At 42.4% G+C, this 25,481-nt stretch overlaps 2 protein-coding genes across 5 annotated transcripts in view; one reads left to right on the forward strand and one right to left on the reverse strand.

Annotated features, from left to right (window-relative positions):
- Positions 1-6,480, reverse strand: part of xrra1 (X-ray radiation resistance associated 1) — a 36,353-nt gene extending 29,873 nt beyond the window's left edge. For 2 of the 4 annotated variants that reach the window (XM_062974431.1, XM_062974430.1), the window contains exon 1: positions 6,273-6,480. The gene's annotated coding sequence lies outside the window, so the exon portion shown is untranslated. The remainder of the gene's footprint in view (positions 1-6,272) is intronic. The other 2 variants (XM_008120686.3, XM_062974429.1) reach the window with 1 other exon arrangement.
- spcs2 (signal peptidase complex subunit 2) lies at positions 671-24,964 on the forward strand. Its single transcript, XM_062974433.1, has 6 exons — positions 671-849; positions 6,472-6,648; positions 15,171-15,254; positions 19,736-19,895; positions 21,968-22,103; positions 23,851-24,964. The coding sequence occupies exons 1-6, from the start codon at positions 724-726 to the stop codon at positions 24,035-24,037; spliced, it is 870 nt and encodes a 289-aa protein (XP_062830503.1). The 5' UTR covers positions 671-723; the 3' UTR covers positions 24,038-24,964.
- The last annotated feature ends 517 nt before the right edge of the window (positions 24,965-25,481 follow it).

Raw genomic sequence — 25,481 nt, forward strand, 5'->3', positions numbered from 1 at the left:
ACGGGAAACGAAACCCAGCTTTCTCCAGATGTGAGACTCCCTGGATTTTCCCAGGGGAAACATGGCTAATCAGTGTCTTGTTTGGCTGCAATTCTTAAACTCCTGCGAACCCGCTCTTTGACTCCCCTGTCTGCAGCAAAGGACTGTCTCCTAGCAAAGGGAGGTGAGAGCTGTTCAAGGTCTGTCTTAATTGGCTCTGGGGCGAGAACATCAACATCAGGCATCTGGAAAGATTCCGGCTGTTGTCGATCCGGAGAAAACCCCATGTTTTCATCCTCATCTGACACAGTGACACTAGGAGCGGGACTACAAGGCCCATGAGGCATCACAATTTTCATGAACAATGCTTGTGGATTTCAATAGCACAATGTCTTTGCAAACCATGACATGATATAGACTCATAATGTCAAATTGTTTTCATTAGAAACCTTTATTTCCCGCACAGTATAAGGAATCAGAGTTCTTTATTTCTTTATTAAATGTATATCCCGCCTTTCTTGCATGAAAGGATTCCAAACAGCAAGACTGCATTTCTAAGATCAGATTTGGCCCACGATGGGATCATCTCCAGAGGAGACCCAATGGGGGACTTTGCTTAGCCAGGTAGCATGGCCTCTATGACACCACACAAAGGGTGCTTTCCCATCATGCCTTGCGCTCTGGGGGCTGGGGTGGGCACAACACACAACAGCATGGGCCCCCGGCAGTGAAGGAACATCTGCAATGCGTGTGACGTATGGCGACGTGAGGGTCAAGATCAAGCTGCAGCCATGCCTTAACATCCCGAAGCGATGCTCAGAGGAAGTAACCATGGCATCACCTTCACGGTGCACGACCTTCAAGAAGAAAGTAAGAAAGGGGCAGGGGGTGTAATACAGGGGAATCATCACACCATTCAGACCCAGCATATGGACATTGCTAACCGGGTCTTAGGAACCACATGCATTCCGAACATTTGGTCATTTATTGATTACACTATGTAACATGATTTTTGTTCCTGGGTTACAAATGTCATTTCCTAATTGTTTCTATCACAAAAATATGGTGGAAGTTTATTAAACTGCAAAAACTTTGTTTTTGTAGAAGGGACATCTTGCAGCACATTTTGCTCTAGTTTTCCAATGAATATCTCATCATCAAGTCTCAACCAATTCAACTTAGTTTGTGGCAGCCACAAAAGCAAAGTTTCTGGAGTAGAACAACTACAGTAGAGTCTCACTTATCCAAGCTAAACGGGCCGGCAGAAGCTCGGATAAGCGAATACCTTGGATAATAAGGAGGGATTAAGGAAAAGCCTATTAAACATCAAATTAGGTTATGATTTCACAAATTAAGCACCACAACATCATGTTATACAACAAATTTGACAGAAAAGGCAGTTCAATACACATTAATGTTATGTTGCAATTATTGTATTTACGAATTTAGCACCAAAATATTATGATATATCGAAAAAATTGACTCCAAAAATGGCTTGGATAATCCAGAAGCTTGGATAAGTGAAGCTTGGATATGTGAGACTCTACTGTACTTTAAAAGTAAGTGCCACACAATTAATCAGGAGATAATATTTTCAAACCAGGAACAAAACATATTTTCAAATTATGTTACATTGTGTTAGTCATGCTCTGTATCTTTTTGCTGGAGACCTCCTGCTCCACTTATAGATTCAGAGAATCCCAGATTTGGAAGAGATCCCCAAGGGCCATCAAGTCCAACCCCTTCTGCCTTCATGCAGGAAAAGCACATTGCTCTGCTGACCCATTTGGTCATCTGGTCCAACCCCATTCTGCCAGGAAAGAAGGCACAATCCATGCCCTTTATGGAGGATTGGAGGTTTCAACAATATATAATAAAGAGGATTTTTCAAGTTTGACAGAATTGCAGAGGTTTCTATTTCGGCTGCCACCAAATATGTAGAGGATTCGAATTCGCTACTTCTATCAAAAGATTACTACCATTGCTTTAACTATGCGGATCTTCACTGCCAGTGTGATGTCTCTATTCTTCACTATTTCATCGAGATTGGTCATTGCTCTCCTCAGTAAACGCCTTCTGGCTGCAGTCTGCATCTGCAGTCATCTTCACACCTAGAAATATAGTCTGTCACTGCCTCCACGTTTTCTCCCTCTATTTGCCAGTTATCAATCAGTCTAGTTGCCATGATCTTGGTTTTCTTGATGTTTAACTGCAACCCAGCCTTTGCACTTTCTTCTTTCACCTTGGTGATAAGGCTCCTCAGTTCTTCCTCGCTTTTGGCCATCAGAGTGGTATCATCTGCATACCTAAGGTTGTTAATGTTTCTTCCAGAAATTTTTAACTCCAGCCTTGGATTCCTAAAGCCCCACATGTACGTCGCATGATGTGTTCTGCGTACAATAGGGAGGGTGAGAGTATGCAGCCCTGATGTCCGCACTCCTTTCCCAATCTTGAACCCGTCTGTTGTTCCGTGGTCTGTTCTGACTGTGGCTACTTGGTCTTTATACAGATTTCTCAGGAGACAGACAAGGTGACTCAGTATCCCCATATCATCAAGCACATGCCACAGTTTATTATGATCCACACAGTCGAAAGCTTTAGAATAGTCAATAAAGCAGAAGTAGATGTTTTTCTGAAACTCCCTGGCTTCCTCCATTATCCAGCATCCAGATATTGGCAATTTGGTCTCTTGTTCCTCTGCCTTTTCTGAACCCAGCTTGTCCATCTAGCATCTCTCACTCCATGTATTGCTGGAGTCTGCCTTGCAGGATAATCATAATCATCATCATCATCACAGTCCTAAATGCATGGGAAGTGTTCGACTTGTGATTTTGTGATACAAAATCCAGCATATCTATATTGTTTGCTGTGTCATACAACGTCGTTGTGTCAATAATAATAAACTTTATTTATATCCCACTCCATCTCAGGAAGGACTCGGGCAGCTTACAGTGGGACAAGCCCAAAAACTGTATAACATCAATAAAACAGTAACACAATAAAATCACAGTATAATAACACATCTTATACAAATTAAAATGACATAAAACATAGACATAATCCCAATCAGTAGTCAAGTGGACATGGGCCAATTTATGGGGAAATTTATTTATTTATTTATTAGACTTGTATACCACTACTCCCAGTTTGGCTCGGAGCGGTTTACAGAAATAGATTAAAACAATACACTTAGCTTTAAAATAACAATAAAAACAGACATAGGAAACCTAAAATGGAAACCTAAAAGTGCATATTCTTCGGTGACTAGGGATGGGAGCTACTAAAAGTAATAAAGTTCATGGATCCTGAGCATTATCTTACTGGCATGTGAAATAAGTGTCACTGTACAAATGTCTGAGCATTTTTGAGCATTTCCCTTTTTTTGGTATGGGGATATAAGTTGATTTTTATATCTCCCTATCCATCCCTATATACACAGTAGAGTCTCACTTATCCAACACTCACTTATCCAACGTTCTGGATTATCCAATGCATTTTTGTAGTCAATGTTTTCAATACATCGTGATATTTTGGTGCTAAATTCGTAAATACGGTAATTACTACATAGCATTACTGCGTATTGAACTACTTTTTCTGTCAAATGTGTTGTATAACATGATGTTTTGGTGCTTAATTTGTAAAATCATAACCTAATTTGATGTTTAATAGGCTTGATGTTTAATAGGCTTTTAATAACTTTATTTTTATACCCCGCCCCATCTCCCCGAAGGGACTCGGGGCGGCTTACATGGGGCCAGGCCCGATAAAACAAACAAAACAGTAACAAAGCAATAAAACAATTATCCCAGTAAAAAACATCAACATCAATAAAAACAATCATTAAAATCAACAAGCAGGATACAGTGTTAAAAACAGGAGACTAATTCGTAGATCCCAGGTGAAATGCAGAGTGATACGAAATGGGAAAAGGAAATTTCACAGTTGGACAATAAAGTGCGGTATAAAATGGCAAGACAACAACAATGGGGCTATTATGGAATGGACAGATAGATCAATCCAGCAACAACTAAACATCGAAGGCCTTTTGAAACAGCCAGGTTTTTAAGCTCTTCCGGAAGGAGAGGAGGGTAGGGGCCTGCCTGATCCTTAATCCTTTTCCTTAATTTCTCCTTATTATCCAACATATTCACTTATTTATTTATTTATTTTATTTGCTACATTTATATGCCGCCCTTCTCACCCCGAAGGAGACTCAGAGCGGCTTACAAATTAAATTTACATACAATATTATATTAGCATAGTACAATACTGGTAATAAATTACTATATTGTACTGTATCAATATATTGTAATATTATTAGTTATATTACATGTAAAATATAATATATAATTAATATTATTATATTGTATTACTAGTATTATATCGTACTACAATATAATATTATGAACATTATATGTATATACAATATGTTATAATTATTATATATTAATGTAAATTATATTGTATACATATATATATATATATATATATATCTACTAGCTGTGCTCGGCCACGCGTTGCTGTGGCGAAGTCTGGTGGTATGGGAAATAAAGTATTGAGGAATTGGTGGTAGTTAAGGTAAAGGGTAAAGGTTTCACCTTACATTAAGTCCATTATAAATGGGTTATATAGCTGTGTGGAAGGGCCTTGAGTCTACACTGCCATATAATCCAGTTAAAATCAGATAATCTGTATTTTATAGGCAGTGTGGAAGAGGCCTAAGTGAGGCCTAACTCTGCCTGTCCCCTGGGCTGAGTAGGTTGCTAGAAGACCAAATGGGCAGAGTTCTAACTGGCAGCAACTGGATAAAAAACAATTATTCCTTTCCCTCTGTGAAGAAGTGTATAATTGTATTTTGTTTATAGATGATATGTGTATTTGATTTTGTTTAAACAGTCAGGTTTGGCTAAGTTTAAAATGGTGAGTATTTAAGTTGACCATATGTATGGGGGAAGGTAGCCATCTTAGAATGCTAGAACAGGTTACCATAGCAACAGGGGCGGAGCCAACCGCCTCTTGGAAAGGAAAAGGGGAATGTTTTAAAACCCAGCAGTCTGTGATTTCCATTCACAGTGAAGGAACTGATTCTCAGGTAGAGAATCAGGGTGACTCAGAAGAATTTGGGTCAGGCCTAAAATAAAGGGATTTATTTTAGGAGTTGGTGATTCTCTAGTCATAGAGAAGGATCTGGTTCTTGTGTGGAGAATCAGACTGGCTTAAATAGAAAGATTTGAGTCAGATTTAGGTTAGACCAGACTAGGCAAGTTAGGTGATTTGTCTAGGGTCTTTTATAGAGCCTGTGGATTAGGGAGAATTAATCCCAGGGGATCCAGTAGGATCAGGGTTTAGTGTAACTTAAAGAAAGAAGTATTTTGAAAGTTTAACCACCTCATAACCGTTGTAACCATTAAGCGAAGTGCCTTTACCAAGTTATCTGAAACCATCAAGCTCTGTACCTGCAATAAACTTGTTTTGATTTTATTCAAATCAAGCCTCTGTCATACTCTCATATTAAGTTAAGTAACATCAACACCTGAAGTGGAACAAATAGAGAAAGCTTATAAGAACCAGCACCATCTGCCTGACGTCTCCATTGGTGGCAGCGAAGAAGAAGAAGATAATCAAACAAATAATTAATTAACATCGTCTCTTATAAAACATCTTTATTAAGTGGTGGTATCTGTGTGTGTGCGTGTGTGGGATCAAAAGGGTTCCATCCCAGCCTCACATTCCTGTCAGACACCTCACCTCTGTACAATATTGGTGGCAAAGCTGAGGGATTCTGAAGGGATCCCATTCCTCTGTCACCTCAGCATCTCTACATAAATTGGTGGCAGCGGTGGGATTCAAGGGGATTCCATCCTCTGCCACATCAAGTCTCTACACCCTCTAATTAGGACTTTATTTTTCTTTTCTTTTTGTTGTATCAACCTAGAGGCATGGATGATGGATTGTGTTGTCAAATTTCGAGGTTGGGAGGCCTGTAGTTTTGTTATTTTGTCGGTCGCCGTGATGCCATCACTCATTTATATATAGAGATATATATAAAGACACACACACATATATATGTTCTGCTGGCCCGTTTATGTTGGATAAGTGAGACTTTACTGTATATATATATGGACTCCCATGTCCAGAGAGAGCCCTGAGGAAGATTTAGTCTAGGCCTGGGCAAACTTGGGCCTTCACTCCAGGTGTTTTGGACTTCCCACAACTCCGACAGTTCCTAACAGCTTACAGCCCAAGCCTGCCCACGCCTGGTCTGAGGGTTTTCTCCTTCTTTCCGGCATTACCTGGCCTTCTTTTTCCTCCTGGAGAGCCGGTTCTCTTCCGACTTCTCTATAGGCCAAACTCGAGCCCCATCTTCTCCCACCTGTCCCGTCACCATAGCAACGGGGAAGCTAGGCGCTGCCAAGGGAAGAAAGGACTCCATTTCCCGGCATCCCACGGGGCTTTCCCCATTCTGAGCGCGCTCTGCTCCCTTTTCCTCAGGACTACCGCTCCCGCCGTCCTTTGCGCGCGCCGCCGTTGCCAGCCAATCAGCAGCGAACAGGTCGCGAAAGCGGGGAAGGAGGAGGAGGAGGAGGAGGCAAGATGGCGGCGAAAGGCAGCGGCGGTTGTGCGGGAGGCGGCGGCGGAGGGGCGAATAAGAACGGGATTCTGGACAAGGTAGGCCCAGGGGAGGGAAGGCGGCCTTAGAAGAGAAGAACCAGCGCCCATTGGGAGGAGTTCTAGCATCCCTGGGCTTAAAGGCACCCACCGCCAAGGGCCATTCCGCCTGAGGCCTGACCAGAGCAAAATAGAGCGAGGCTGCCGTCTTCCCTTCTCCTCAGACTCGCTCTCTCTCAGCCCATGCCAAACAAGCAATGCCTTCTTATGCTTCATAGAATCAACAGAGTGAAAAGGGACCACTAAAGGCCATCTAGTCCAACCCCCTTCTGCCATGCAGGATAATAATAATAAGGCTCCAGTGAGTGAAGATGGGGGAGCAGCGCCATTCCTGAACTGCATAAGCCTCTTTTGTCATCAAGTTTCCAGTCCTCAATGAGTAGCTAGGCTAGAGTTAGGGCTGAGATGAAAGATTCCTTTCCCCACATTCCCATGCATCTATATATATATAAAAGCGTGATGGCATCAGGGCAGCGGACAAAACAACAAAACTACAGGCCCCCCAACCTCGAAATTTGACAACACAACCCATCCTCCACGGCTCTAGGTTGATACAACAAAAAGAAAAGAAAAATAAAGTCCTAATTAGAGGGAGAGGAATAATTGTTTTTATCCAATTGCTGCCAGTTAGAGGGCTAAGCTCTGCCCACTTGGTCTCCTAGCAACACACTCAGCCCAGGGGACAGGCACAAGAGTTTGGAGAGACCCCTAAGGGCCATCCAGCCCAACCCTTTCTACTATACAGCAGGACACAATCCAAGCATTCACAACACATGGACAACATATAAATACTATACAATACTACACAGGGACATAGACCCCTTCTACCCTCACCACTTTCACAGTACACAAACAACCAAATGCATACTAAACATAAAGACAACCATACAACAGACATTCAATACCACCACTACCTCAACGAGTTCTCACCAACACCACCAGACAACGCCACAGCAACGCGTGGCCGGGCATAGCTAGTGTTTTCTAAAAGGGATTTCTCTTTCTTCCTCCTGTTTGCCACTGTCTGCTCCCACCCCCCTTTGATGATGTAGTAATGGAATTCCGTGAGGGAACTTGCTCTTTAAGTTTTATTACCCTGGGATGGCCATGTGGCCATTGACCATATTTCAGTCTTCTGCTTTTCTTCAGTCTTTTGAACTGAACACGCCTATCTGTATTTTATAATGTGTTTTATGAATACTGATGTAAGTTAATAATAATTTTTAACTGATTTGTATTGCACTGTATAATTTTTATATGTGTTTCTTTGTAAGCCGCCCTGAATCCCCCGTTGGGTGAGAAGGGCGGGATATAAATACATTAGAGTCTCACTTATCCAACACTTGCTTATCCAACATTCTGGATTATCCAGCGCATTTTTGTAGTCAGTGTTTTCAATACATCGTGATATTTTGGTGCTAAATTCGTAAATACAGTAATTACTACATAGCATTACTGTGTATTGAACTACGTTTTGTGTCAAATTTGTTGTATAACATGATGTTTTGGTGCTTAATTTGTAAAATCATAACCTAATTTAATGTTTAATAGGCTTTTCCTTAATCTCTCCTTATTATCCAACATATTCATTTATCCAATGTTCTGCCGGCCCGTTTACGTTGGATAATCGAGACTCTACTGTATTGTAATAAATAATAATAATAATAATATAACTTTATTTTTATACCCTGCCTCTATCTCCCCAAAGGGGACTCAGGGCGGCTTACATGGGGCCAAGCCCAAATAAAAACAATAGCAATAGAAAACACAACAATAGACAAGAGACATGCATAGTTATAAAAATGTAAACATTACCCAATAAAAATAAATGACAAAAACTAATAAAAACATGGATTAAAACGGAGAGGTGGTAAAAGTAGACTGGGTAAAGTGCACCATAGAAAAACACAAGGTGACTGATAAAGTGCTGCAAATTCTTGGAAGTGCAAATTTGGATGGGAGTAGACCCTGTGTCTGTATCAAGTTGACAAAGGTAAAAAGTACAAACCGGTACAAAAATGGTCACGGATACGGGATTGTTATGGGTGTGAGCAATCTTTATCCAAAGGCCTTAGTGAAGAGCCAGGTTTTCAAGAATAAGCACAACCAAAGCACCTCTGACAGATGGCCATCCACCCAGCCTCCAATTATTATTATTATTATTATTATTATTATTATTATTATTATTATTATTATTATTATTATTTCTTCATTTCTATCCTGCTTTTCTCCCGTGGGTGGGATTCCTACAAATATATCCAACCACAATACATAATCAGTTAAAACATCATATCCCGATATTTAAAAAAACCCAATTAACATATCAAATAAAACAATTTAAAAACATACAGCAAACACCATTTAAAGATATCCATAACCTCCGGCCACTAAAGTTATTTGTCAAATATTATCAAAATATTTATCAGACTGGCAGTGCCTATTATCATTCATCTGGGAAGGCCTGGCTCCACAGAAAGGTTGTGACTTGCAAAAGAAAGGGTCAATCGTGCCTCATTAGGGAGGGAGTTCCATAGCTGCGGGGCCACCACTGAAAAGGCCCTCTCCAAGGAAGGAACCCCCACCACATTCCACTACTGAACATCTCTTTTTACAGTCAGGAAGTTCTTCCTCATGTTCAAGTGGAACCTCCTTTCCTGTCATTTGAACGCTGGGCTCCACTGAGTCGTAGGCTCCTTCTGCCCTGCCATATAAAATCCAGATTGAGGATGCCTGCCACAGATGTGGGCGAAATGTCAGGAGATAATGCTTCTGGAGCATGGCCTGCCAGGGCTTTAATTGTGCTTCTTTTCTGACCTGGGTGATGACTGGAGTTTTTATGTAGGTATCTATACAGCCTGGAAAACTCACAGTAATCCAGTGTATACTCAAAGAGTACAGTTCAAAGCAGGTAATGTGGAATATTATTATTATTAAATACATAAATTTTTATTTACATACAATAAACAACTTACAATGTAAACAGAATACAAAACAATGAACATTTTGCAAACACGTCACCTCACCACCAAGGCCTGAACAAGTATAATTTCCTTTGCCGTAATTTTATGAGTCAACCATTTATCAAATGGCATGTGGTATCCAAAACTCCTGACCAACAAGGTTGTATTGTTTTCCCTTATCACTCTCTAAAATATATTTAATGAAAACCGACCAATATGAATCAAATTCTGATCTATTAATTCCCCCCCCCCCCCCCGAATACTCTCATTTCATTTGGACTCTGGAGAACCCCTATTAAATGAATGTGGGAAGCTAGGGAGCACTCCTGTGCCTTCGCCCACCCGCAACAAGTCACAGTGTATCTTGGTATTTTGGGGTTTTTGACATTATTACAAAGAGGCCACTTGATCCTTCACTTTTTAATAGGTATTTCTGTACCTGTAATGGGTATGTCTGTAAACCAAGGAGTTGGTTTAACCTCAGGTTTGCGAGTAAAACTGACTTACTGTGTCGCAACATAATGCATATCTAAAAAGTGTGTCATGGAAGCCGTGAAAATGGACAAGTTAACTAGAATAATGAAGGGGAGCTCTCTAAGCAAGGTGCAGAAAGAATGGGAGAAAGTAGAGAAAATATTTTAATTAATAAGTACTTGTCTCTGTAAACAAAAATAAGCATTGGGTATTTACGTTTCTCTTTTTTATTTAATGGAATGCAAGAAGGCTTAGGAAGAATCTCGCAACCTAGAATTACATTGGCTTTTTTGACCGCTGCGTCACACTGTTGACTCATATTCAGCTTGTGGTCTACTTAGACTTCAGGGTCCTTTTCACATGGATTGCTTCAAGACTGATATCATTCCATCTTATATCTGTGCATTTCATTTTTTTCTGCCTTAAGTGAAGTGTTGTACATTTCTGCGTCTGGAGAAGGGCACCCAATATGTTCTAAGGCAGTAGTTTTCAACCTGGAGTTTGGGGACCCCAAGGGGAACACAATGTTGTCACAAGATTCATGAAAGATTAAACTATTACACTATGCACTAATAACTATACATTAATGTTGATGCTATTATTTTAAATTTGTATGGAATCATGATAATAAAAATATTATGATGGGAGTGTGTGTATTAACAGACCAACATATATCCCCTTCTCTGTAAATTTGAAGGACCTTCATGACAAAATTGAAATGATTATTTGATACAGTTTAGTGCCCTAAATCTTGAGTTAAGTCTTGGCGGGTCTGCGACCACAAAAAAGTATTTAAAGTATCTGAGATCTGGAAGTCAAACCCTGTAGGGAGCGGCTTAATTTTGACAGTTTTGTAAACTGATTTGAGTCCCCTTGGGTGAGAAAGGCAGGGTAGAAATGTTGCAAATCAACAAACAAACAAATAAATAAATAAGGAGCTGGATAAGTTAAGCTTGAAGAGGAGATATGAGAGCCAGGTTTAAATTTTGGAAGTATGTCATGTTGAAGAGAAGGAAAGCTTGTTTTCTGCAGCTCTTGAGACTACAACACAATGGAGTAATGGATTCAAATTGGAGGAAAAGGGATTCCATTTAAATATTTTCAGTGGGAAGGACCTCCTGATTATGAATGGAACGTGTTGCCTGGAAGTCAGGTGGCGTCTCCTAAAAATTTTAAAGCAGAGGATGGATGGCCATCCATTGGGGAAGCTTGATTGAATGTTTATTTTATGTATTTAAATCATTTTTACCCCACCTTTCTCCCCGGGGGGGACTCTGTTCCTGCCTGGCAGAAAGGGGTTGGACTGGATGGCCTTTAGAGTCTCTTCTAACTTCTGATTCTATGACTAGATGCATATTTGGCTTGAACCCTCTGGACTGCTCCATCCATTGCTACTCCCAAGTGATACTAATGTCCTCAGGTTTCATGCAGTGACCCTGTTTCCACAGCTTAGGAAACCTTAATTCTAAATAGTCTGATTTGTGTTTGTACTATTTTCAGTATCTTGCCTATTGACACTATTTTAGATTAGGCTACCATTGTCAGTTATGAATTGAATATAATGATTGCCTGCATGGCAACTGCTAATGGAGTGAGTGTTTGTGGCATATACCATGGATCGGGATACCCATCACAACTTGAAGACAGGATTAAGGGGACAGAAGGTTGTGTGATGATCTTGGGGATGTTGTTAAATTCTCAAGTGAACCTGCAGCAATACATGAAATACTGTTTTTGGTTAGTTTGAAACAGTACAGTCATCTCGCCACATATGCAATTTTGACTTTTGCAGATTTTTTCATTCATGGATTTGATTAAAAATGGTCTTTCTAGGTCCTCGGGTATGGTCTATTGCAGGCATGGGCAAACTTTGGCCCTCCAGGTGTTTTGAAATTGTGGGAGTTGAAGTCCAAAACACCTGGAGGGCCAAAGTTTGCCCATGCCTGCTATATAGTATTATCTGTGTCTGTGTTGGACAGGAATAGGCTGTATCTTGGTGTCTCTTCCAACTCTAGGATTCTGTGATTCTGTTTCAAACCTGGGCAACTGAATGCCTCTGGATAATTTTGCTTCCGGCCGCAGCAGCGATGATGTGTCTTTATTTTCAGCCTGTAGCAGGTGGCAGGAAGTAAGCTGAGTGGCTAGGAGGAAGGAAGTTTAAGGCAGTCTTTAGATTTTTGAACATGATGGCACATTAGCTCTCCAAAAACACTTGGCTCATACCTCTAAGCTATTGTTTTTTAAATTGTTTTTGTTTTAACCCACTTAATTTTTTAAAAGGAAGGTTTCAGATAGCTTTTTTGATTTTTCTCATACACCATATGGCACTTTTTCTTTTTCCATTAACGCTTAGCATGTTACACCTGTTCTTGAGCTGGAGCCAGACAGGCACCACAAAGGTGACCATCTGTGTTTCTTGCTTCGTTCATATATAAAGCAAAAGTACTCCTGGGGGCACTGACTTTCAAACAAATGTGTGCATAAGAGTTGAAGAGCCTATGGCATTTCTTTTAAGATTTTAGCTACCACTTAATAAAAACTTTGTCAGATCAGTGTTGCACAGATGAAAATAAGATTCAGAACTGAAAACAATGAATTGTTTGCTTCATCATATATACAGTATATCTAAAAGGAATGATATAATATAATATATACCGGTATATATAATATAATATATTATATATACATATAATATTGATAATATTATAATGTAATGCAATATTATACTACTACAGTAGAGTCTCACTTATCCAACATAAACGGGCCAGCAGAATGTTGGATAAGTGAATATGTTGGATAATAAGGAGGCATTAAGGAAAAGCCTATTAAACATCAAAATAGGTTATGATTTTACAAATTAAGCACCAAAACATCATGTTATACAACAAATTTGACAGAAACAGTAGTTCAATACGGAGTAATGCTATATAGTAATTACTGTATTTATGAATTTAGCACCAAAATATCACGATATATTGTAAACATTGACTACAAAAATGCATTGGATAATCCAGAACGTTGGATAAGTGAGACTCTACTGTACTAATACAATGTAATAATATTATTTATATATTATATATTAAATGTAATATTACTAATAATATTACCATATAATGATATAGTACAATATAGTAATTTAATGCTTATATTGTATGTTCATTTGATTTGTAAGCCACTTTGATTTGTAAGCCTTCGGGGTGAGAAGAGCGGGATATAAATGATGTAAATAAATAAATAGTAAATAAATGATAGGTGTATCTATGTTGGCCATCGAACAAAATCAAAAATACACAAGAGTATAACATACTTCATGCTGGGTTTCACACTTTTGGGTTGGCCCAGCAAAGTTATCGCAGTGTGTGTTTTAATTGTGTTACATAGAAAAGGTCAGCCAACAGTAGGCTTTATCAAACAAATAAATGCAGAGACATTAGATACAAAGAAATACAGTTGGCCCTCCACATTTGCAGATTTTTTTAAAATGAAGAATGCCCTATCTAGGAATCTCTAGTCCCTCCATTGCCATTCTGTTCCAGTACCTTAAACCTCGCCAGATTATTTAAAGACTGCCAATGCAACAATTTCAATCAAAATGCAGCAATTGAACTGCTGCAGTTTTGCCCTTCTGATTAAGGGCAGGCAACCTTTCAGAGAGCACATGGAAATAATTCATTAATACCTGGGCATGGATTATCCCTACCAAAGAGGATTTATAACTGAGATGCCAGATAATGCTCTTTAGGAAGTGTAGATCCATAATCATCACAACTGCAACTTGACTAAATCATCAACTGAAGTCTGTTGTTTGATTAATTGGGGGTGCCGCTTTAAGTGATTGATGGCTGCCTGGAGAGTTCCCTTTCTCGCTCCTTCCTCTCCAATTGATTAAATGTTTTGAGCAGCCCTGATTTTTGCACAAGTAATTGGCTCTTGTTAAATCTGTGGCATGTAAACTCACCTCCTAGAATTTCCCTTTCTAAAAGATGTTAAGTAACAAGGCTAGGAAATAGCTTCCTGGTAACTGCCTGAATAGGCAGACCTCAGTTAAAGCCCCTGGGCTTGGGGGGGGGGGGGGGGGGGGCGGTGTTGTGTCAGGAATGACTTGAGAAACTGCAAGTCGCTTCTGATGTGAGAGAATTGGCCATCTGCAAGGATGTTGCCCAGGGGACGTCCAGTTGTTTTGATGTTTTACCAGCCTTGTGGGAGGCTTCTCTCATGTCCCGAATGAGGTGCAGGAGCTGACAAAGACAGCTCATCCATGGTCTCCCTGCATTGGATTCGAAATGGCAACCTTCAGGCCAGCAACCCAACTTTCAAGTCAGCAGTCCTGCCGCCTCAAGGGTTTAACCTATTGTGCCACTGGGTGAAGGATCTCCTTTTTTACACCTTCCAGGCCTACTTTTTCCTCTTTAATATTAAGCACTTGAAGATTAAGAAAGAGATGGAATTATAAGGAAAGAGTCTGCTTTTTTCTTATTTAAATGATTGTATAAATCAAATACGAATATAAGAAAGATATAATTAAAGGATAAAATGATATGCATTTTTCAGTTGTGTATGCCCTCATATTTAAAAAAACAATTTTTAAAATGAATATTAAACTCCCCCTAATTGTTTCTAGCCATCAGATCTAGGTGATTTGCCTTTCCAGAACAAGACAGAGTGGTGCAAGGCCAGTGAGCAACAGCAGAAGCGGGAAAGGCCTGAGTCCTTCAATTGATATTCCTAATTCTGAGCTCAGATTTGGCCTTGGCAAGCTCCTCTCCCTCCCTCCTGGTTCCCATCTGCAGTACAATAAAAATGAAGCTGCTTCCTTAGTTGTTGTTCTGATCTCTCAGGCAGTTTATGTCTCTTCTGAATGATGCTTTACAAATGCCAAAAATATTGTCCTGGATGTCTGCATCTTGGCAGAGATTTCAAGAACAGTTTGGCCCAGAGCTGCCTGGATGGGAGCCAGCCGAGAAACTAGGTGCTGCCCAGTCTGGGATGCAGTATCTGAACAACAATCCCAAATGTTTCACCAGAGCTGATGCACAAGGCAAGGACACTGACTAATGGTACTCTTGTTTGTTTGTTTTTGTCTGGCAGTGGAAGATTGAAGACAAACCTGTCAAAGTAGACAAGTGGGACGGGTCAGCCGTGAAGAATTCATTGGACGATTCTGCCAAAAAGGTACCCTTTCCCCCTGCCCTTTTGCCCAGGTTGGGTTCTTGTGTTCTGGCCTCTCCTCTTGAGGCCTCCTTACAAGCTGGCCAAAGTTGTCTTTGCTAAATGGGTGATTCTCCCCATAGCTTTCACATTTCTCCCTTACACCTTTTCTTTACTTTGAAAGACACAGCTATGTTTTCAGTTTCTAGATTGTGTGTTGAAGGCACTCAGCCTATTGTGGAGTAAACTTGCCAGATTTGTCCATCACAGTTAAAATGCCAAGCCCTGCCTGTCCACCCAAGTTTGGAGGTTGGAAAGGAAGAAAGAAGCTTTACAAATTGTCAGTGGAGTAGTCCTGCACTTTGAGTATCTCCAGAGGAAAATAAAGGGTTTACTTCCTACCCCAGGGATGGGCATCTTCCAGAGTTTGCGCCTCGGGAATTTAGAGGAAGACAACCACTTTTTTCATCTCTCCGTTTTCAGCTAACCCTTACCATGAAACATTAGAGTGACTAAATTGACCAATTGTGTGCCCTGCAAACACTCTAAAGAAACACTTTTGACCAATTTGGGATATTTTTGCAGGGGAAGGAGCCAAAGTGGCTAGTTGCATCACACATCTTGACATCTTCTGAAACATTAGTTGTCCAGATGTTTTGGACTTGAATTCCCAGAAACCAAGCTAGCTTGGACAAAACTCCCTCCCCGGGGAGATTAGATCAGCCTCTCCCTCCTGATCTTCTGCAAAAAAGTGAAGACACGGCTCTTTGACCAAGCCTTTGGAAATTAGGTGCAGTAATAGATTGAAAAATGTGTAATTTGACCAATGGAACGGCCCGGACTATGCCTGTGGATCACTTGATTTACTCTCTTGTTCGGAATTATTTATTTATTTATTTATTACAATATTTATATCCCGCCCTTCTCACCCAACAGGGGACTCAGGGCGGCTTACAATAAAACAGACATATAAAAACAGTACAATACACTATAAATCAGTTAAAAAATTAACTTACATATAACATTCATAAAATGCATTTATAAAATATAGATAGACGTGTACAAGTTTAAAAGACTGGGTCTGTCAATTGAGTTCCAGTATACATAATAGTAATTAATGCTGCTGATTCTTATTCGAAAGCCTGGCCCCACAACCAAGTTTTTACCTTCCTACGGAAGGATAGGAGGGAGGGAGCCTGCCTGACTTCAATGGGGAGGGCGTTCCATAGGCGGGGAGCCACTACTGAAAAGGCCCTGTCTCTTGTCCCCGCCAGCCGCACCTGTGAGGCTGATGGGACCGCGAGCAGGGCCTCATCCGACGATCTTAAGCTTCGAGGTGGGTCATAGCGGGAGACACGTTCGGACAGATAAGCTGGGCCGGAACCGTTTAGAGCTTTATAGGCTAAAGCCAGCACCTTGAATTGTGCTCGGTAGCTAATCGGCAGCCAGTGGAGCTGACGTAACAGAGGAGTAGTACGCTCCCTGAACGCCGCTCCAGTTATTAACCTGGCAGCTTCCCGTTGGACTAATTGTAGCTTCCGAACAGTCTTCAAAGGCAGCCCCACGTAGAGTGCGTTGCAGTAGTCTAAACGGGATGTAACAAGGGCGTGGACCACCGTGGCCAAGTCTGGCTTCCCAAGGTACGGTCGCAGCTGGCGCACAAGTTTTAATTGTGCGAAGGCTCCCCTAGCCACCGCTGAGACCTGGGGCTCCAGGCTCAACGATGAGTCCAGGATCACCCCCAGACTGCGCACCTGCGCCTTCAGGGGGAGTGTGACCCCATCCAGCACAGGCTGTAACCCTATACCCTGTTCGGCCTTCCGACTGACCAGGAGGACCTCTGTCTTGTCTGGATTCATCCAGTCCGACACAGCGGCCAAGCACCGGTTCAGGACCTGAACAGCCTCCTTAGTGACAGGTGGGAAGGAGTGACAGAGCTGGACATCATCTGCGTACAGATGACACCGGACCCCGAAACTCCTGATGATCTCTCCCAGCGGCTTCATGTAGATGTTAAACAACATGGGAGACAATACAGAACCCTGCGGGACCCCACAAGTCAACGGTTGTGAGGCCGAGCAGGCGTCCCTCAATGACACCATCTGGGACCGACACTCCAGGAATGAGTGGAGCCACTGCAGGACAGTACCTCCAAGTCCCATTCCTGCGAGGCGTCCCAGAAGGATACCGTGATCGACGGTATCAAAGGCCGCTGAGAGGTCCAGCAGAACCAGCAGGGACACACTCCCCCTATCCAGTTCCCGGCGAAGATCATCAACTAAGGCGACCAAGGCTGTCTTGGTACCATGCCCCGGCCTGAAGCCAGACTGTGCCGGATCCAGAAAATCAGTGTCCACCAAGAATCCCTGGAGCTGTGAGGCAACCACATGTTCCAAGACCTTGCCCAAATAGGGGAGATTGGAAATAGGCCGAAAGTTTCCGAATTGAGTGGGATCCAATGATGGCTTTTTCAACAGCGGCTTGATCACAGCCATTTTTAGGCTCGCTGGAAACTTGCCCTCCCATAGGGAGGCATTCACCACCACCTTCACCCACTCGGCCAAACCCCCTCTGGCTTCTCTCACCAGCCAGGATGGGCAGGGGTCTAGGATGCATGTGGTCGGTCTCGCCTCTCCAAGGATCTTGTCCACATCCTCGAGCTCAACCAATTGAAATGAATCCAACAAAACTGGACAAGCAGGTGCACTCGTTACATCCTCAGAGACTGCCGTTAATATGGTGTCAAAGTCGGAACGGATCAGAGCGACTTTGTCCGCAAAGAACCGAGCAAATGCTTCACAGCGGGCTGCCGAGTTATCAGGGCTCCCACCTTGATTGGTGGGAGTTAACAACCCTCTGATAACACGGAACAGCGCCGCCGGACGGTTCTGTGCGGACGCAATGTTGGCCGCAAGGTGGACTCTCCTTGCAGCTTTGATTGCCGCGGCATATGCCCTAAGATAGGAGCCGAGCCGTGTTCGGTCTGACTCGTTATACTCTGATCGCCACACGCACTCTAGTTCCCTCTTCTTTCGCTTCATTGCTGCCAGCTCCTCAGTAAACCAAGGAGCTGGTTTAGCTCGGTTACTCGAGAGGGGACGCTCCGGAGCGATCGTGTCTATTGCCCTAGTCATCTCTCCATTCCAGAGAGAGACCAGAGCATCAACAGGATCACCTGCCGAGGAGGCGGGAAATTCCCCAAGAGCCGTCAGGAATCCTTCTGGATCCATAAGTCTCCTGGGGCGGACCATTTTAGGTCCACCACCCCTGCAGAGGTTGGGGGGCGCAGTAAGTCTAAACCTGATCAGGTGATGGTCGGTCCATGGCAAAGGAGCGATGGTGAGCTCCTCCACACCGCCACCTTCCTCCCATCCCTGACAGAAGACCAGGTCTAGTGTGTGCCCCGCACTGTGGGTGGGACCAGATATGAGTTGGGACAGCCCCATGGTTGCCATGGCGGCCATGAAGTCCTGAGCCGCACCTGAAAGGTTAGCCTCGGCATGGACATTGAAGTCCCCCAGCACTATGAGCCGCCGGGACTCCAACGCCAGGCCCGAGACCACCTCAGCTAGCTCAGGCGGGGAGACTGTAGTGCAGCGGGGTGGTCGGTACACTAACAGAATCCCTAATCTGTCCCGGTCTCCCACCCTCAGGTGGACACATTCAAACATGGTCGACTGTGGGACGGGGCACCTGGTCAGGGGGATGGAATCCTTATAGACCACCGCGACCCCACCTCCCCTCCCTCCAGATCTCGGCTGGTGCTGTACGGAATAACCCGGCGGGCAGAGCTGGGTGAGATTAACTCCTCCCATCTCGTCCAGCCAGGTCTCCGTAATACATGCCAGGTCTACATGCTCATCCAAGATGAGGTCTTGGATGAAAGATGTTTTCCCGTTCACTGACCTGGCATTAAACAGCACCACCTTTAACCTGGAGGGACCGCCATCCTGGCTACCCAGGTTAGCTACGTCAGGAGACCGTTTTGGAACTATTAACGTCCTACCAAAAACCCTAGGCCGAATTGAATGATTTGGTCTCCCTTTCCCGTATCTCCCCCTCCCAGACACCACCTCTATAGAGGCTCCCCACCCATCGGAACACCCTCCTGTTAACTGTTTTTAAATTGTTTTTAGTATTTTATGTTATTTAAAGGTTTGTTTTGTACTTTGTTTTAAAGGCATTGAATTATTGCCATGTTGTGAAGCTGCCTAGAGTCCCCTCTGTGGTTGAGAAAGGCACGGTAAAAGTACTGTAAATAAATAAACAATAAAATAAATATTCAGAGATTTGGAGGACTGAGGTCCATGACATTTTTTAAAATCTGGAGTTTCAGAGCCACAAATCTAGGCCTTTTGAGCGGTGGGCCATAGATCTGTGGAAGAGTGAGTTTCTAAGAAGGAAACAAGTAATCATAGTGGCTACAAATGTGGTACCAGGGCTTGGTGCACTGGAGTGGGTCAAAAGTCATAATTATCCATGTCTTTGTGTTTCTTCTGTCCCAGGTTCTCTTAGAAAAGTACAAGTATGTGGAGAACTTCTGCCTGATCGATGGCCGCCTCATCATTTGCACCATCTCCTGCCTCTTTGCCATTGTGGCTTTAATATGGGATTACCTTCACCCCTTCCCCGAATCCAAGCCAGTCCTTGCCGTATGTGTTGTATCATATCCTTTTCCTGGGAGCTCCTTGCCTCTTAAGGGGTGCGTTTCTCTCGGCATCTTTGGCGCCTTTGTTTTCACAGTTGATCTCTCAGGTGGATCAGAGTGGATTGTTAGAGAATCTTTTGAAGCAGCCACTTTGGGGCGACTGCTTAGCATCTCTTCTCAAGCCAGAAAGAAAAGGTAGAACAGAGAGAGTGATGCTCGTGCAAGTGATATATAACTCTGGTTCTTCAATCCTAAGACACTTTTTTCCTGATATAGATATTCTTTAAAATGGGTGGCATCTTAGAATCACAGTTTTTAAGAGTGTTCTGCACTTTAACAAATCACACATTTTGTTTTTATACAGAAATTTTGTCTCCAAGCTTGACTTATCACTCCATGCCACACTGGCTATTGCATTATTTATTATTAAATAAAGTGGTGCACTTTGCAAATGTGGAGCCACCGTTATTTCATTGCTCACGCCGTAATAGCTAGGAAGTTTTGGTTGTATCTTTAAAACCACCTCCGTCAAAAATGCCGTTGTAATTTGTTCATTTTGATTTCTTGTTTGACATCAAAATGTTGTCCAAAGCTTGCAATTTGAAGCCATATTGAAATGGATAGTTGTGTATGCAGGAAAACATGGAAATAGAGCTACAAGTCAACGCTGATTTATATTTGTTTTGTGGGTGGTATATCTTACAATTCATGGCATTTTTGAATCAAAGAAATATGGTATTTTGCCACTTAAAAATCATCTTGCAAAAGAGCAGTATTGAAGGTGAAAAGTTCAAAGTGTGCAAGCCTTTTGCACAAGTTTAGCAGGAGTGAGGTATTCAGGAATGTGTTCAGGCGGAAGGGCATCAATGTGCAAAATAAGTCTCTACTAAAGATGGCAGAGGGTGAGGCAGAAAGTCACTGTTCCCAGGAGATATTGGACCCACTGTGGTGTCTTAACTCTGCGTCATGTTGGAGTTTGCTCATTCCAAAAACCTAAGCTTTTCAGGAGTCATTGTCTCTCAGATTTGTGTATGTTACTTCCGCAGGATGTTTGGTGCCCCACATGTCTGCCATTTGTGCCTTACTTGCTTAGCAAGTAATTACTCATGTTCGACTTTAAATTGATGTTAGGTTTTAATGTTATTTTTATATGCGGGGTTTCTCTGGGATTTTATGTCAGTATTTTTTGTTTACGGAGGCATTGATTGTTTGCCATTGTATGTTGGAATCTGCCCTGAGTCCCCTTGGGGAGATAGAGTGGAATACAAATAAAATTTATTATTATTATTATTATTATTATTATTATTATTATTATTATTATTATTATTGTATGACAAAGCAAACAAGATAGATATGCTGGATTTCGTATCACAAAATCACAATTCGAACACTTCCCAAGTGTCTAGGACTGTGTGACGTATTTTCAGATGATGCGTGCAGATCCCAGTAGGGTGGCCTTTTGCAGTTGGCAGATTGTAATTCTGTCAATGTCTATTGTTTCCAAATGCCGGTTGAGATCTTTTGGTACGGCACCCAGTGTGCCTATCACCACCGGGACCACCTGCACTGGTTTCTGCCAGAGTCTTTGAAGTTCAATCTTGAGGTCCTGATAGCGGCTGAGTTTTTCCTGTTGTTTTTTGTCAATGCGACTGTCACCTGGGATGGCGACATCAATGATCCAAACCTTTTTCTTTTCCACAACTGTGATGTCTGGTGTGTTGTGTTCCAGAACTTTGTCAGTCTGGATTCGGAAGTCCCACAGTATCTTTGCGTGCTCATTTTCCAATACTTTTGCAGGTTTGTGATCCCACCAGTTCTTTACTGCTGGGAGCTGGTACTTGAGGCATAAGTTCCAATGAATCATTTGGGCCACATAGTTGTGTCTCTGTTTGTAGTCTGTCTGTGCGATTTTCTTACAGCAGCTGAGGATGTGATCAATGGTTTCGTCGGTTTCCTTGCACAGTCTGCATATTATTATTGTTGTTGTTGTTGTTATTAGCACTGGTTCTCAGGGTCATCTTGAGACCTCGCTGGCTGCTGCCCTTCAGTTGCTGCCACTTGATGGGTGCCTTTCCTTAACTTTATCCCACGTATTTTGTTATGATGGGGATTCTGACCATCTATACCTCGTATAAGGAGAAGAGCATCTTCCTGGTAGCACATAGAAAAGATCCAGCAGGGATGGATCCCGATGACATCTGGCAGCTTTCCTCAAGCCTGAAAAGGTATCAGCCTCATTCCAGACTCTCCCTGGTGGTTTTTCAAATCACTATGTACTCTTTGCAGGCTATTCTTCAGGCATTCTCCAGCTCCCTACAGTATTGGGCCAGGGCATCTCTGCTTTTGCAGTAGGCCCTTGGTATCTGCTGGGGTTTGGTTCCAGGACCCCCTTCTCCCATGAATGCCACACTCTGTGGATGTTCAAGTCCTGTTATATACAGTGGTGCAGGAAAACACTTCAAACAAGTGCCAGAGAGAGCCTGGGGACTTGTGAAATGGTGGGAGGCTATAGCTTGGCATGCCTACACATCAGTGTAGTGCTTGGCGTGTGGTAAAATAAAGGTTTGCTTTGGGAATTTTATTTTCAAGCCATAGTTGCTTGAAACTCCATGGATACAGGGGGACAACTATATTTATTTCCCCAGAAAAACAATGTTCTGCCCATAGGAATATAAAAATAGCCTTGTACATACATGAGCAAGATCGGCTGAAGTTTCATAGTTGGGATCAAGGCTTCTGAGGCAGTTTCCAAGGGCCAGGAGGTAGCCATTCTTTTGCATCTTTTCTTGGTAAGCAAATGTGTGCAGATCTACACAACTTGCTGCATTCAATTCAGGCAGAGAAATAGATTATTAGTTATGGAATAAGTATTGAGCATAACTCTACCCAAATGAAATTTCAACTGGAAGAAATGTACAGTACTACACTTAAGCAATAAAACAGAAATGCACAGATTTAGTATGGATGATACCTGGCTTGCAAAACGTCACTTTTAAAGGGATCTAGGAGTTGTAGTAGATCACAAGTGGAAAATGAGTTCATAGAATAATGTAGCAGCTAAAAAAGCCAGTGCAATTCTAGACTGCATCAATAGGAGTCTAGTGTCTAGATTTCATAGAATTATAAAATCCTAGAGTTGGAATTGCATTGGATAGACCACATCAGCTCTAGTTTCTGAAACCGAACACATGCCATCCAGTAGTTGCCATCTGTTTACTCACAAAAAATGATACTTAATAATATATTGCTGATGTGGTCTATGCAATGCAATGGTCGTTACCTATAAAGCCCTAAACGGCTCAGGCTTTTTGTCAAATCGCATCTCCCTGTATAGACCATCTCGGGCACTTCGGTCAGCGGAACAGGGCCTGCTCTCAGTCCCACCCCGTCACAAGCGTGGCTGGTGGGAATGAGAGAGGGGGCCTTCTCCGTGATCGCCCCCCACCTCTGGAATTCGCTCCCTAAAGAAATAAAATTACCCCCACCTCCTTTCCTTTAAGAAACAGTAAAAGGCACATCTATGCACCTTAGCATACAGAGAGGAGGAGGACTAACATAACTGTCACCCCATAGCAGCTATAGTCTTAAGTGAAATGCTCGTTCTGTGCAACAGTGTTTTTAGTGATTGTCATGTTTAAATTTATTGTTTCTTAATGTGGAATTTTTATTATAATGTGTATGTTATTGTCATTTTATACTTTTGATATTAATGAAGAAATTGTGGTATTGAATGTTTTCCGCTAATATGTATGTTAACCGCCCTGAGTCCCTCTGGGGAGAGAGCGGTCTAGAAATAAAGTTTTATTATTTTATTTTTATTATAATGGTCAGCTCTGGGGAAAGGAGCGGAAATAAAATAAAGAGGAAGAAGGTTCGCACACCAGATTTTTGTTCTCACGGCCCACAGGTTGAGAACCACTGTGATAGACTAACCTGCAAGTGTCCTGTGTCCTATTTCTGTCTCCCTCTCAGGTTTGATGACAAATACACCCTCAAAATGACGTTCATCAGCGGGCGAACCAAGCAGCAGCGGGAGGCCGAGTTCACCAAGTCCATCGCCAAGTTCTTTGACGACAATGGCACCTTGGTCATGGAGGCCTTTGAGCCGGAGGTCTCCAAGCTCCATGACAGCCTCCTCACGGAAAAGAAGACCAAGTAGGCAAAGCCCAGCGCCCGCCTTGCCAAGTTTAAGCCAATAAAGCAAAATAGCAACGAATGTGAGCCTCTGTTGTCGTCCTGAGAAATCCTCTCTCTTTCCACTCTTGTCTTCTCTTCCTCTCTCAAGAGAAGAAGGGTTTTTTTAAAACCTAGGACCGGCAAAACAGAAGCAGAAAGTGTCTAATTCCCGATTGGCTTTGCCTTGCTTTTGATCAACATCTCAACCTGCTTTGTTCCCCTAAATTGAGACTCCGAGAGAGGGAGACTCCTGCCTCACCACCCTTGCCCAACTGGTGCCTTCCAGAGCATGTTGGACTGCAATCCGTGGCCTGGGGATGATGGCAGCGGTAGTCCAGCACATTTGGAAGGCCCTCGGCTTTAGGAAAAGCTGCTTCATAACCCACTCTCCCTTTTTAAAAATCAGCAGGGCTTTTTAAGGCAGCATTTGGCACAAAAAGCAATGCTGCTTCGGGGGATCCCCAGCTTCAGTCGAGGGAGGAATTTAGGTTGACCTTTATAGTGGCAATTGGAGGCAATACACACCTAGTTTTTTAAAAAGTCTGTTTCCATCCACATTTTCTTCATCTTTAATTTATCAAGCCAGGAAAAGGGAACAATTATTCTTTTGTACAGATCCTTTTGCTGCATGAAGTAGAGAAAAAGAGAGAGAGAGAGAGACTTTGGGGGAAGAAAAACAAGCAAAATAGAACGGTTGATCTACCTGCTACTCGACAGATTTCAGGTCCAAAGTAATAGCAAGAATGTTTGAATAAGAAAAGGAGCGTTTTAAAAAGCTGTTTCATCCGGTTACATTTTGTCTTATGTGGTGCGTTGAATTCATGCTGAACAATCTCTTCTTCCTTCACTCTTATATAAACTGCCATTTTCTAAAATGACTTTTTTTTTCCAATAAAAGGAGGAAACTTAAGTGACAATGGTGTGGATGTGTTCATGGGTGGAGTGTCCATTTAATGCCTCTCTCTGCATTTGTTTCTTTGTTGATAGACACACACAACACACACACAACCTTAGCAGCAGACCAGTTTGGTGCATTCATGCTGCTGCAAATTTGAGGAAGTGTTAAGCCAGCGTTTCTCAACCTGGGGGTCGGGACCCCTGGGGCATCACCAGAGGGGTTCAGAGGGGTCACCAAAGACCAGTATTTTCTGTTGGTCATGGGGGATCTGTGTGGGAAGTTTGGCCCAATTCTATCGTTGCTGGGGTTCAAGGGCTCTTTGATTGTAGGTGAACTATACATCCCAGCAACTACAACTCCCAAATGTCAAGATCTATTTCTCCCTGCAAAGATGTCAGACAGGGGGGAATCTTTTTAAAATCCCACCTCTGACACCAGTTGCGGAGATGTGGATGAGTTTCTATTAATTAATTATATTTATATTATTATTATATATTTTATATCCACTGCCACCAGTTATTAAAGATGT

The sequence above is a fragment of the Anolis carolinensis genome, chromosome 3 (assembly GCF_035594765.1).
Source record: "Anolis carolinensis isolate JA03-04 chromosome 3, rAnoCar3.1.pri, whole genome shotgun sequence".
NCBI classification, from domain to species: Eukaryota; Metazoa; Chordata; class Lepidosauria; order Squamata; family Dactyloidae; genus Anolis; species Anolis carolinensis.

What these genes read in the sequence shown, in the direction of transcription:
- spcs2 (XM_062974433.1), top strand. Translation starts at nt 724, where the DNA reads ATGCGTGTGACGTATGGCGACGTGAGGGTCAAGATCAAGCTGCAGCCA. An exon ending in TGGACGATTCTGCCAAAAAG is followed by an intron (nt 15,255 to 19,735) that starts GTACCCTTTCCC and finishes CTTCTGTCCCAG; the next exon opens with GTTCTCTTAGAAAAGTACAA. An exon ending in CTTTCCTCAAGCCTGAAAAG is followed by an intron (nt 22,104 to 23,850) that starts GTATCAGCCTCA and finishes TCTCCCTCTCAG; the next exon opens with GTTTGATGACAAATACACCC.